At 34.4% G+C, this 13,028-nt stretch overlaps 1 protein-coding gene across 9 annotated transcripts in view; it reads right to left on the bottom strand.

The window, feature by feature from the left end:
- The window catches only part of LOC106878999 (helicase domino), a 138,393-nt gene that overhangs the window by 59,329 nt on the left and 66,036 nt on the right, over positions 1–13,028 (bottom strand). For all 9 annotated transcript variants that reach the window (XM_052973554.1, XM_052973552.1, XM_052973553.1 and 6 more), the window contains 8 exons: positions 12,800–12,919; positions 11,676–12,047; positions 9,662–9,780; positions 8,223–8,536; positions 3,862–4,064; positions 3,479–3,648; positions 2,895–3,091; positions 1,456–1,570 (listed from right to left, as the gene is read on the bottom strand). In XM_052973554.1, coding sequence (XP_052829514.1) covers positions 1,456–1,570; positions 2,895–3,091; positions 3,479–3,648; positions 3,862–4,064; positions 8,223–8,536; positions 9,662–9,780; positions 11,676–12,047; positions 12,800–12,919 — 1,610 coding nt within the window. The remainder of the gene's footprint in view (positions 1–1,455; positions 1,571–2,894; positions 3,092–3,478; positions 3,649–3,861; positions 4,065–8,222; positions 8,537–9,661; positions 9,781–11,675; positions 12,048–12,799; positions 12,920–13,028) is intronic.

Below are 13,028 nucleotides of genomic sequence, written 5' to 3'. Positions count from 1 at the left end.
ATGGATGGTGTGGTGAGAGAGGTGAATGCTTGAACCTTTGGTAAGAGAGCCCAAATGGTGGGAGAAAATAGAGAGAAATGGCAGGTGAGTCAGTTGTTGTTTGCTTATGATACAGCACTGGTGGTGGATTCAGAAGAGCAACTGAGGAGACTGGTGATTGAGTTTGGAAGAATGCGTGAGAGGAGGAAACTGAAAGTGAATGTAGTTGAGAGTAAGGTGATGAGATGTTTGAGAGATGGAATGGCTGGTAGGATGGATGTGAGTATAAATGGTAAGATGCTAGAGGAGGTGTTTTTAGGTACCTGGGGTCACATGCAACAGTTGGTTGAGAAGGTGGGATTCAGAGTGAGGGAGGGGGAGTAAGATACTTGGAGTTGTGAAAGGTATGCTGAGAGATAAATGGTTGAGCATGAACATGGAAAGAGGTGTGTATGAGGGCGTGATTGTGCCAACAATGTTATATGGTGCAGAGATGTGGGGGTTGAGATAGGTGGAAAGGAGGCGACTAGATGTGTCTGAGATGAGATGTTTCAGAGCTATGGTTGGTGTGACATGGATAGAGAGGATGAGGAGGTGCAAAGATGAGCAGCAATGAGAGAAAAACTAACAACCAAATTGGATAGACGAATGTTGAGGTGGTTTGGCCACATGGAGAGGATGGATGAGAAGCGGATGGTAAGGAGGGTGATGAATGCTGAAGTGGTAGGCAGCAGAAACAGAGGTAGACCTTGGTTTGTGTGGATGGATGGATGGAGTGAGGAAAGCTTTGGTGGTTAGAGGTGTTAGAGTGAGAGAGGCAAGCGAGTTTATAAATGATAGGAAAACTTGGAGAGTGTTTGTGGACAGATGAGTAAATTGATATTGCTTAAAGGGGCACAGAACAAGCATGATGCTGTCAAGCCTCACTGCTGATATTGGCAGTTGTGTTCTCTGCCTTGACCCGAGCATAGAACAGGGTTCACCCCTTTGAATTGAGAAATAAATGGAATGCCAGGTGTGTCTTGTGGCTACCCAATCCTAAAAAATGGGGAACAGGCTTGGGTATGTGTGTGAATATATATATATATATATATATATATATATATATATATATATATATATGAAAAGTTTAACCATAATTGTTTACACATTTGATTAAAGACAGACTGAGAAAGTTGCTTAATGGAGGATATATAGTATCAAAGAGAAGGGTATATTGGGGGTATCTGGATGGAGATATCGTTAGGAATGTAAGGAATAGTGTTGGGAACCTTTGGGTACAGTAAAGTTGATGTGGGCATCCAGTTATGTGGGGGGTTTCAGTAGTGTAAGAGATGTGGCTGGATGATAATGGTTATCTTAACTGATTAATCTGAGATTAATGATAATATACTGCCAACAATATAGTCAGGAACACAAATCACAATATATATTGTTTACTGGGTAAATTTCATGATCAATAACACTGAATTCTACCTGCTTAAAGAAGGCAGTAGTGAAATTTCCACCCTCAATGGCCACATCTCCTAAAAGGCGCTTTTGATCAGCTTTCTTTAAAATATTTTCTTCGATAGTTCTTTCACTGATTAACCTAAAAGAAATAATTACAAGAATAAGCATCAGCAGTTTTACAAGGAACAAAATAAAAACATAAAGCAGTCACCTATATCAAAATTAACAAACAATAAAACTGATTTCAACAGGAATTAAGGATGTATATATATATATATATATATATATATATATATATATCTCCTTAATTCTTGATAAAGTTACATATTTCATGAAGTTCACTTTATGACCACATGTCTTAGGGTTCCTTCTTAGTGTATGGCAATGTAGTCAGGTGTCACCCAGTGTGGCCTTAGACTAACCAATGCCCTATGAGTGAATTGGTAGGTAGAAATTATAGGAAGCCAGTTGTGCATACATGCAAGCACACTTGCGCTTTCCTCATTATGATGTTTGTATGCTGCATAAAAACAAGGTCACCATCCACACAAGTGCTGTCAATGTCTATATTGACACTACACTGACATTTGAAAACTATTTGTTGTTTGGAGCAACAGAGGAAATATTACCTTACTTGTAAACAGGTGAGGGTTGGTGATAGGAAAGCATCTAGTCATAGAAAAATTCCAATATGTTTTGTCCAGCACATGCCATTGTGGAAAAGTGGACATGTTTTGAAAATAAATGAATAAATTAAGTAAACCAAGGTCAAGAAAACTTTTCATTATAGAATGTAGTCTACCTTGTCTTTGAATAGCAATCAACACAAGCAGATTTGCTGAGGTTTGGAATTTAACCCTTTAGCTTTCAAACTGGCCATATTTATTCAGCCCAAATATTCAACTTGTTTTATGTTTATATTGGCTAAAACTGACCTCCTATACATGCCATACCTATGTCATTGCAAAAATAAGCAATCACATCAAAATCTCAAAGCTGTAAGATAATGTATGACTGACTCAAAAGTATGTGAATAATATACAAGCATATGACTGAGTAATCTGAATGCTAAAGGATTAAACTTTTTGTCACCTTATTTCTGTAGAAATACACTAATGAATGAATTAGTATAATAATTTTCTCACTATCAAGCTAGTATTTGGAACAAATTATGAAATTTTGATGAAGAGTTTAGGTCACTTTAAAACAAGAAGAACCATAAGCAGTCTCAGACAGGTTGACATCAAGTGTTCAACATACGTGGAAATTAAGTAGTGATAAAAAATTTATTTTTTAAACTGCTATTTACTAAATGGAAATATACATTTCTGTGTGTATTTAAACTTTATCATTTATCCCTTTACCCTACACACCATATAGAAATGTAATTGAATCCTTATACGACCTATAATAAAATTATACATTTCTTCATTTATAAAATTAGGCTGAAACAATGTATATACCGGTATATATGAACATCACGAGTTTGACCTATTCTGTGACATCGATCCTGAGCTTGGGCATCCATAGTAGGGTTCCAATCACTATCATAAAATATTACAGTGTCTGCACCAGTCAGATTTACACCAATTCCTCCTGATCGAGTTGAGAGGATGAAAACGAAGATCCGCTTGTCAGCATTAAAACGTTCCATCAAAGCCTATAAAAGAAATATTACAATGAAATCTAATTCACGAACTGTTCCACTAGAAACCCAAGTGTTTCAAGTCACATGTAAACCAGTCATATGTCCATTAAGACATTAGTTAAGTAACAAATGATGATGTTTAACTTTCTCTGATCAACATTATATACATTTGTTATTTGCTTCACTCCTATTTACAGTTTTCAGTTTAATTTTCATCACATGCATTAATGGAAGATTTATAAACATGAAAAAGATCCAATGTCATTCTCAGATAGCTAGGACAAAGAAAAACAAAATTTCTGTAAAATTTTCCATAAATATTTTGGAAAACCAATGATTTATTTAGTATTATGATGCACAAAAATAACTAGTTTCCAACTAATTAAAACAACATTTTACCTGTCTTTGCTCTACTCTGGTTGTTCCATCTAAGCGCAAATATCTATGACCATGGTAATTCAAAAAAGCTTCAAGTACATCTAACATTTTTGTCATTTGTGTAAAAATCAACACTCTGTGGTTTCCTGTTTTCAATTGTCTTAGAAGGACATCTAATGTCTGCAATTTTCCTGTTGACAAAAAAAATATTAAAATTTCCAATAAATAACCTCATATAAAATATGAATTTAATGCAAAAATGTTTCAACTACTTAAATGAGGACAATAAACTCTTTAAAATGACAAACAGTTATTGTTTGTTTGAAGTACCTTTCAATTAAATTCTAATTAAAACATGCCACCAATACATTTAAAGATTTAATGCTTGAAAGCTGGTTACTCACCACAATCATACTGTATCAACCTGAGTTCAGGAAACTGTACTGACATACAAGCATCTATTTTGTGGAGGCAGGCAGTTTGAGGAGAGACATAATTATGTAACATAAACCTCTGAAAGTTTTCTCGAGCTACAGAGGATGGAGATGGATGAGAAACATGGAGCTTTACAAATGGCACAGTCACTGGTGGGATGACAAATACAAATCTACAAAAAAAAAAAAAAAAAAAAAAAAAAGATATTAAATAAATAACAAGAGATTATTCAGAAACATAATTAACAAAATAAATTACATATAATATTAACTTTTAAATAGCATATTTTCACATTCTTAGACTAAAATAATTACTCAAATCACAAGTCCCAAGTTCTGGCGAATTACTAGAGAAGGGGATATCTATCACTTTTGGTGAATGAGGATTATATTGCAGGGAAAGCCAACTCAGTGGAGCCAACAAAAAGCTGTAGTAGAAGAATCACAGGGAAGACCTGAAGATAGTGAAGTTAGGATAGTTTCAGGGGATAAATAATAGTTGCAAAAATTGCAGTAGGTTGGTAACAGTGACTTAGCAGTTATTTATTTGAGCAGGTGCATTTTTATCTCCAATCAGTAGAGAAATATCTTTATCCATTAGCACCTATAATACAAGGCATGGTTAAACAGAGACAATCAGGGCACTTTCTTACTTCTTTAAGTGATCACTTAATCTGTCACTCAGAACACGTTGTATATTAACTGTTTTTGACATCAACATGCTTGAAACCACTCTACCTATAAGTTTATCTAAGAACCATCTATTCTAAATATAAGACAAATGAAAAGCTTTTTCAATAAATCCCTTCAAATACTTGTTTCTCCAAAAATAAATTGAAGTACATAACCAATAATTTTCATTGGAACTGTGGCCACGAGAGTGAACTAAGGACGTATGAGGTATTACTAAAATGACAAAGTGAGATGGTGTTAGAGACAGACATTGGTTAATGCATACAAAAAAAGAGGCTACACTTGTATCAAATACAAATAACATATCCTGAAAAACTGTAGAGTTTAGAAGTTACTGAAAGTGGAGAAGAATCATGGATAAAATGAATTATTCCTAAAAGTAGGACTACAATGATACTAATTCTAGTTCAAAATAAAATGGAGACACTACATTGCCAATTCACTATCTCTTATTACCTTGAAAACAGATCCTAAAATGATGCTAATATTTTTAATCCTTTATTGGTTTCAGTCATAGCCATGCTGGGACACCATTTTAAAGGTTTTTACTTATATCAACCCTAGTACTTATTTCAGATTCATACTTATTTTATTGGATTTTTATTGAACTTGCTTCATCTTACAAATGAAGATTATATTGAGTTTTAAGCAGTAATAATATGGGTAATGCACTTTAGCAGCATGCTGCTGCATCCACCATTTGTTGGTCATTCCCTACTACACCTTTGTATTATTAACCCTCCAACTCGTGGATCTGCTTGGGTAATCATTGTTGGTGAGAGTTTTACAAAGTCATAGTGCAAATCCTACCTCAATCTCTTGTTTTTTTGTTTTTTTTTGGCACACAGAGGAAATGGATTTATTCCCTGACATGCTAGTCCCCACACAGTACAATTTTGAAGTAACCAAATTTAAAATTCACCCCTATCTCTATTTTATTTAATTGTATCAAGTCAAATCTAGCAAACACCAAACTTGTAGTAAGTTGGAAAGTAGACAAATCACAAATCCTCTCAGGTAGATGGCCCTGCTTGATCTGTAGAAAAGGCATAGGTAGAAACTCCATAAGATGTACCCAGTGTAAGCTATGGACACATAAGAAGTGCAGCAATATCAGAGGAAGGTTAACAGGGAAAATAAATTTTGTGTGTGGAAGGTGCATAGGTACAATAAACAGAGATGTACAGAAAATAAATTCCATCAAATGCCAAGGAGGTAAGCCAGAGGTAGCTGATAGCTTCCTTTATCTAGGTGATCAAATCAGTAGTAGAGGTGGGTGCTTTGAGTGTAGCTGCAAGAATAAGAATATGCTGGGCAAAGTTCAGAGAGCTCCTCCTACTTCTGTTGGTAGCAAAGGGTTTCTCCCTCAGAATGAAAAGCAGACTGTGTGATGTCTGTGTGTGAACAGCTATGCTACATAGCAGTGAAACATGGGCTGTGACCACTGAGGACATGCATAGGCTTGAAAGAAATTAAGCTACTATGCTTCACTGAATGTGCAGTGTCTGTGTGTGTGTATGACAGTGTAAATGTCTTGAGAGAAAAGTTGGGCATAAAAAGCATTAGATGTGGTATGCAAGAGAGACAACTGCACTGGTAAAGCCATATGATGTGTCTGTACAAAGAGAGCTGTGTAAATAAGTAGATCCCCAAAAGACATTGGATGAGGTGGTGAAGCATGATCTTCAAACGATGGGTCTCACGGAGGTGATGACAAGTGACCAAGGCCTTTGGCAATACGCTGTGCATGAGAAGACACATCAGGCCAAGTGAAATTGTAGATGTGGCCATCCCGGTATCATGTAAATGGTACTCAAGCATTGTAGTTGTGGTCATTGCCAGTGCCATTTAAATGGCAACTGTGAATCATGGTCAATGCCAGTGCCATGTAAATGGCACCCGCGAATTGTAGTCATGGTTGTTGCTAGTGTCATGTAAATGGCACCTGTGCCAGTGGAACATAAAAGCACTCATGACACTCCTAGAGTGGTTGGCATTAGGAAGGGCAACCAGCCGTAGAAATTATGCAAAATCAGGCTGGAACCTGGTGAAGCTCTCTGGTTCATCAGGTCTAGTCAAACCGTTTAACCCATACCAGCATGGAGAGCAGATGCTAAATGAAAATAATAATGATGTATCAATGTCTTCCAAATGTTAAGAAACTTAAAATTCTTCCTCTTGTATCCAACAATATCTTCTTTCCAAATACCAATATAGTTCTTGTAACATTCTCTCACTTTTATGTTGTACAAAATTTTATTGCACTTTTGTTTTGATTTCATTTAATTCTCGAGCTTACCATAAACTTTCTTTTCTAACAGTACTTCAGGCATATCAGTAGCACTTGAAGAAAATGATGCTGATTTAGCCTCACTGTCAAAAGTATATTTCTAATAGTAAAAGGAGCATTTTACCAGTTTAAAAAAAAAAGCCCAACCCATGGAAGCCTAACTAATTCAAGGTATCCATCACGACCACTCAATACAACAGGGCAATCTCAAAATCATGAGCGGTCCCTCCTTACCAACAAACAGAGACCAGCCATAAATAACAGAATTGAACTACAGGAAAGCAGACTGTTTACTACAGCAGCACCAGTTTGTGTATGGTACCTCCCTTCCCTACACATTAGAGCAACAACCTTTTTCCATCTCTCGCTTTTGCAAGTGTCCTGAAGAAGGGAGTCATAGCCCTGAAATATAAGGTAGAACTCCAATTTTGTTTACCTTTCTTCTTTTTCTAGACTTACTCAACAAGTCTCTTTAATCCAACTAATAACATTTAAACATGTAGAAATCTTAAAATATGTATCTCTAAAATAGACTCTTCTTCATTTGAAATAAATTTTAAAAATTGCTGATTAATAACATCAACCAGTGAACAGAAAACAACTTCTGATAACCTAGTGGACAAAACATCTGTAGATGTTCTACAATGTTCTGACAAGGTTACCAATCTGATAGTTATTCCCAACATCAATATATGATCAGAAACAGTAGCAAATTTGAAATCACAACCAGTGACAGTCTACCAGCTTCTTTACAACATCTAAGATCCTCTTAATTTTTTTTTATTTTTAGGGTGAGGGTAACAAGATATTCCACTTGGAATAATTGTTTCTTTGATACATTATTACATCTCAGTTCAGAGACCCCATGATTGACTACCTTTTATTTTTCCAAATATCTATAAAAATTAACCAACATTCAAAAGTTGCATGATATTTGGTTTTCACCTAAGTTCAACTCTGCTTTCCCCTCCTAGAAATAACAAAGTACAAGTCAACTATTGGGATTGATTCAATCAGCCAATACACATGCCTCTCACATTCCAACAGCTGAGAATCCCAAAAAATTTTAGTGCTGCTGGCACTTTAAGGAGGTAAACACCAATGTCCACAGTATTCAGGCAAATAGAAATGACTTGAAATATTATCTACTGTCCAAGAAGTACTATTATTTATTTTCATTCACTATAAAATTTATGGTGTGGCACCAATGTTACAAATCAAGCTTTGATTTCCAACTCCTACAATTCTCTAATAAAACTTAATTAACTAAAGCATTGCTACAAACATCTACATCAAACAAAAATTAAAAGTAAAAAAACAAATCTGATTATTCTAAATTTGTCCTTACCTTGATAGAATGTCTGCCAGCTCATTAAGGTACTTTTCTGGAGTATGTACCATATTTTCTAATGCAGCTGTCCGAGACCATAATGAATTACAAGAATAAGAATAATCAAGATGAACTTTTTTACAATGGAAGTGTCCAATGCCATGCCATAAATTTTTAACTGACAGAGCTTTTTCTGGGGTTTTTAATAAATTTACTGATTCCAATAAATCCTGCCCATAAATAACATTCATATCACAATGTTTCTTATTTATTCGGTCTAAATGATCCAACTTCTCTTTTCTCCATTGTTTCCGTTTCTGATATAAACATTCCTGGAGGAAAAATCAGAACAAAAATATAGTCAAAACACTATCATAAAAAAGGTAAAAAAAGAAAAGAAAAAAAAACAACATTCACAACTTTCAGAAATATATGTTGAAAACACTAAATAAGATATTTTGAAAGTTTTAAATTAAAAATTTTTTTAGCTAATGAAATATTTTATATATAAATAACAGAGTAGAAATTCTATGTAAATAAAGAAACAAGACATACGCATATACAGACACACACTGCTGCAAGCAATAATCAAGATTATCAGATGTAGCAAGATTCCAGCCAGATGGAATTTGATATGCTTGTAGAATGGGTACAGTAAATAGAGTCAGAAAAGCTGAGACAGGCCTAGAAAGACTAAAAGAAAGGCAATGGGATGGCATAAGAAACAATATCAGGTAGAGATGCTGCAGAGAAACTAAGCATAATAGTTTCTACTGATGTTCTCTAACATGAGGATCAGAGAAATGGAGTATTCTGGATTGCAAGAAAACATGCTAGCATGAATCAAGATGTAAGAAGTGTGTTTAGAATACTAGCAGTGCATCTGCCCTTATTGATACTTAAAAAAGAGAAGCACAAAAATGCTATTATGAGGTACTGTTGAATGTAAAATATGCATGAGGGGAGAGGGTCTACTTACTAGTAGCTATCAGCTAAAAACACAATTTAGGATATCAAGGCAGAGAAAGCAACATAACGTGATGGATTAATTTCAAAGATGCTGGAAATGTTACACACTCATTCAGGCAGATGGTCATACTCAAAAACTTGTACAACAGTAATAGTATCAACTATTACAAAAACAAAGAAAAGTAACTGAAGGAAACAAAAACTATCAAGAAGAAAATTAGCCTTGATTGAAAGCAATTTAAGTTTCTATCAGGATAATATAGCTTCAATGCTCATTTCCGAGTGAGACTAATACACTTTGAAGATTCTAATTATTAGTAAGCTACTAAACCTATCATTTGTTCACTTCAAAGAATGTAAAATGAAACTGGCAGTCACTGGGAAATATAGCTGTTTTCAATTCCAACAATCTCTTCTCTTTAACATGCGCACACACACACAAACAATGGAAGTTTAAATAAAGCTGGTTTAAATAAAATATAACTTACTAAGAAGAATTCAGACTTTGGTTGTTGGACAACTGCTTTTGCAGCAACAAGTTTGGTATTAGCAAATCCACTTGCTGAGGTAAGTGAAATGCTTGTTTGACCTTGCAGAGATGTTCTACCTATAATAACCAAAATAAAATAAAGAAAAATGTGAAAGTAACAATTCATTAGCAACCATGTTTTTCGTGTTGTAGGAAGATTTTCTCTTTAAGCCACATTTCATAGTACTAAAAACAAAAAAGTTCTGAACTGTCCTATCATCCCAAGAAAACATACACAGCCATATGATATCTGTATCATATGGAATACACAGCCATATGATATCTGTATAAATTACTCATCTGTAATAAACAAATACTCTGTTGTCAATTATCTTGTAGCCATAGTGTTTTTTTTACATTCAAGTAATTTATTCAACTCTCCAGTCTCTCTTACTTATTTGTACTGATTTACATCACATTTCTGGCACATGAACTACAACACACAGAAAGATAAATCATTTGTCAGCAAAAGCTGCAGACCTTGATTTATATAACAAAAATTGATAAAGTGAAAGAAAACAACGAAGTGGCTGTATAGGGGAACAAGACTAAAAAGTGCATGATACTTCAACCACACAGACTACAGCAATCTGAAGTTAGACGCAAAACTGAGACAGGGAAAGATAATCCATAACAGGAAGATAAATTGAATAATCATGACATGCAACAGCAGAATGGCATTATCATTTGTGCTGAATGTGCTATTTAGTTCAAACCCTTTTAGATCTTTATGTATTGAAGTCAATTTTGCTATTCATCACTCTGATGATGAATGATAAAATAGATTATCAGTCATCCCCTAGACTTCCTCAAACAAGAGACAATGGCTAGAAACTTCACAAATCTTAATGCTGCTTCGGAAACCACAATATTCCTGTGAAGAGCAGTATCCCTTATTGATAACAAATACCTTATAATTAATGGCATAAGTGTTGCAGCCATTGTTGTATTCAACACAAGCCAACAGAAAAGATGATATTCTCATTTGACAGTAAATGAAATTAGCAATTAATCTATTTCAAACCCCAACTCACACCACCCAATCTTCAGTTTCTCATGCCTCTATGTGTCTAATGGACACAATGACTGCAATAAAATTCTATAATGTACAGTAATATTTAATTAAAGTAGCAGTAAAGTTCCAAGAACGAAAATGGAATTATGATGTGCTCCAAAAACATCAGTGTTTGATAAACTTAATTCTACTGAAATGCATTTTGCAAAACAAATCATTGTTTTATTGTTCATAAATGAACTAAACATTGCATTGTCCAATAAAACATAGAATCTTATATTTTGGAAAGCTTATAATTTGAAGTTATTTATGAAGTGAAACAATTTTGTCAATATTAACCATATTATTATCATATTTCTATTTCATACAATAACTATGTCATTATTAAATTGGTGTTTGGAACACGAAATTTTGATGGAATGTTTTTAGACCATTTTAAAACTGGAATCATAGAACCAAGGATGGTCTAAGGCAGGTAGGTATCAAGAGGGTTAAGCTGGAGTTTGAAACAAAGGAACTTGCATGAAATTTTGATGGAAGCGCTAAATTTCATTTTTTAACCCTTTCATATTTAAAATGGCCATATCTGACCAAAATATTCTACCTGTTTTTTGCTCAAACTGGCCAGACCTGACCTTTTACAACAATCCTACATCATTCTAAAAATTAACAGCTAGCTCATTGAAATCTGAAAGCTATAAGATAATGTATGATTAATTCAAAACTATGAATAAATCAGCAAAACATCTGATAGAATAAGCTGAATGCTAAAGAGTTAAAGCAGGTAGTTGCATATGATAGGAAGAAAAGTGCTAACATCAAAAGAGTTTGCAGATTCACAAACTATACAATAATTCCATCTTCAATAAAAAAAGAAAACTACTAAACATAGAATTAACAAATTCCTTAACATTCAATATCAAGATGAAACAGGCATATAAAATAATTTCATTTTTACCTATTGTCTGCACAAGGGTTGTAGAAATGGTTGCAGCAGCAGGTGTCGATTGTGGTGCAGCAGTTGTAGTCTTCGTACTGGTCACAGCTGCAGCAGCAGTAGCCAATATTATAGGAGTTGGTTTAGACTGACTTGTTGTTAGACTAATTTGTTTCTGCTGTGATTGGTAATGCATAGTTGATGGAAGCTCTGTAGACAAAGGTTGCACTTTCATTACAGGTTTACCAGCCGTAGCAGCAGCTGTTGTAATAGGCAAATTGACTGTTGGAATAGTCTTGAGCACTGCAGGAACTGAAACAACAGATGCACTGCTACTACTGCTAGCAACAGAGGTAGTGGATGATAAATTAGATACTAGACCAGGACCATTCACTGTGAAGAGAAGAAAAACAGAACATTTGAATTTTATCATCTCCTCTACACTTGTCACAATCAAAATCATTAACAACTATTTTTCAACTGAATATTTTTTTTAACAACTCTTGTCTTGTGAGGGTTGTTACATCGATAATAACATGTACTGGCTCAATAGAAATTCTTCATTGTAAGTCAAATGTTCAAATACTTAGCCAACGAACAAACTAATCCTTTATTTAATGTGCTGGTTAAGCAATCAATCAGTTGTTTGCTTGCCAAATCCTTTCGTCACTATTCACAAACTTCTCAGTGACTTGCCTTCTCTTTACAAGGTCTGCTCAGAGTGTTTGAGAATTGGTCTTATGCTGGTGTGTATGTATGCTTGTATGTGTGTATATAGGTTTGAGTACATGGATGGATGTTTGCTTAGGAGGTAAGGGTGAGAGTAAATGAAGAGTTAGTTAGTTAGATATTTAACCAAGTGACTGACTAGTGTGTGTGTCTTTCAAGACAAGATTTGTTTTAAGACAGATTCACATCAAGAACTTTGCAAACCAATCACAAAAAACAAAATTTTGATTAATACTTTTACTACATAAATGGCTTTTCAATACCTTTATAGTCAGCAAAATAAAAAGCTAGAGTGTTAACATTTTCTCTTTCTATACTGATAGCATAGATAGAACAGTACAATTTCTTATTCAAAATAAGCATTTAACATGCTGTACACAACAACATGATAAATTTGAAATAGAAAAATATCTTACCAACAGGTACTGCAGAACATGTACTAGTTACAGTTTGCACAGGAATCACAGACTGAACAGGTGGTGTAGAAGCAGCAATAAATTGCTGCCCAGAAGTTTGAATAATCTGAATGAATCCAGCTGAAAAGAAGAGAACATTATCTTCACCAGACAACAGATTTAAGTATCTAAGTTCATTAAACGTGAATATAACATATCTTTCTTTGTAATTCAACAATAAGTTACAAAA

Source organism: Octopus bimaculoides, chromosome 16, assembly GCF_001194135.2.
Source record: "Octopus bimaculoides isolate UCB-OBI-ISO-001 chromosome 16, ASM119413v2, whole genome shotgun sequence".
Classification (NCBI taxonomy): domain Eukaryota; kingdom Metazoa; phylum Mollusca; class Cephalopoda; order Octopoda; family Octopodidae; genus Octopus; species Octopus bimaculoides.
The sequence above is the reverse complement of the archived record's forward strand: the minus strand, read 5'-3'. Positions and strand labels throughout refer to the sequence as shown.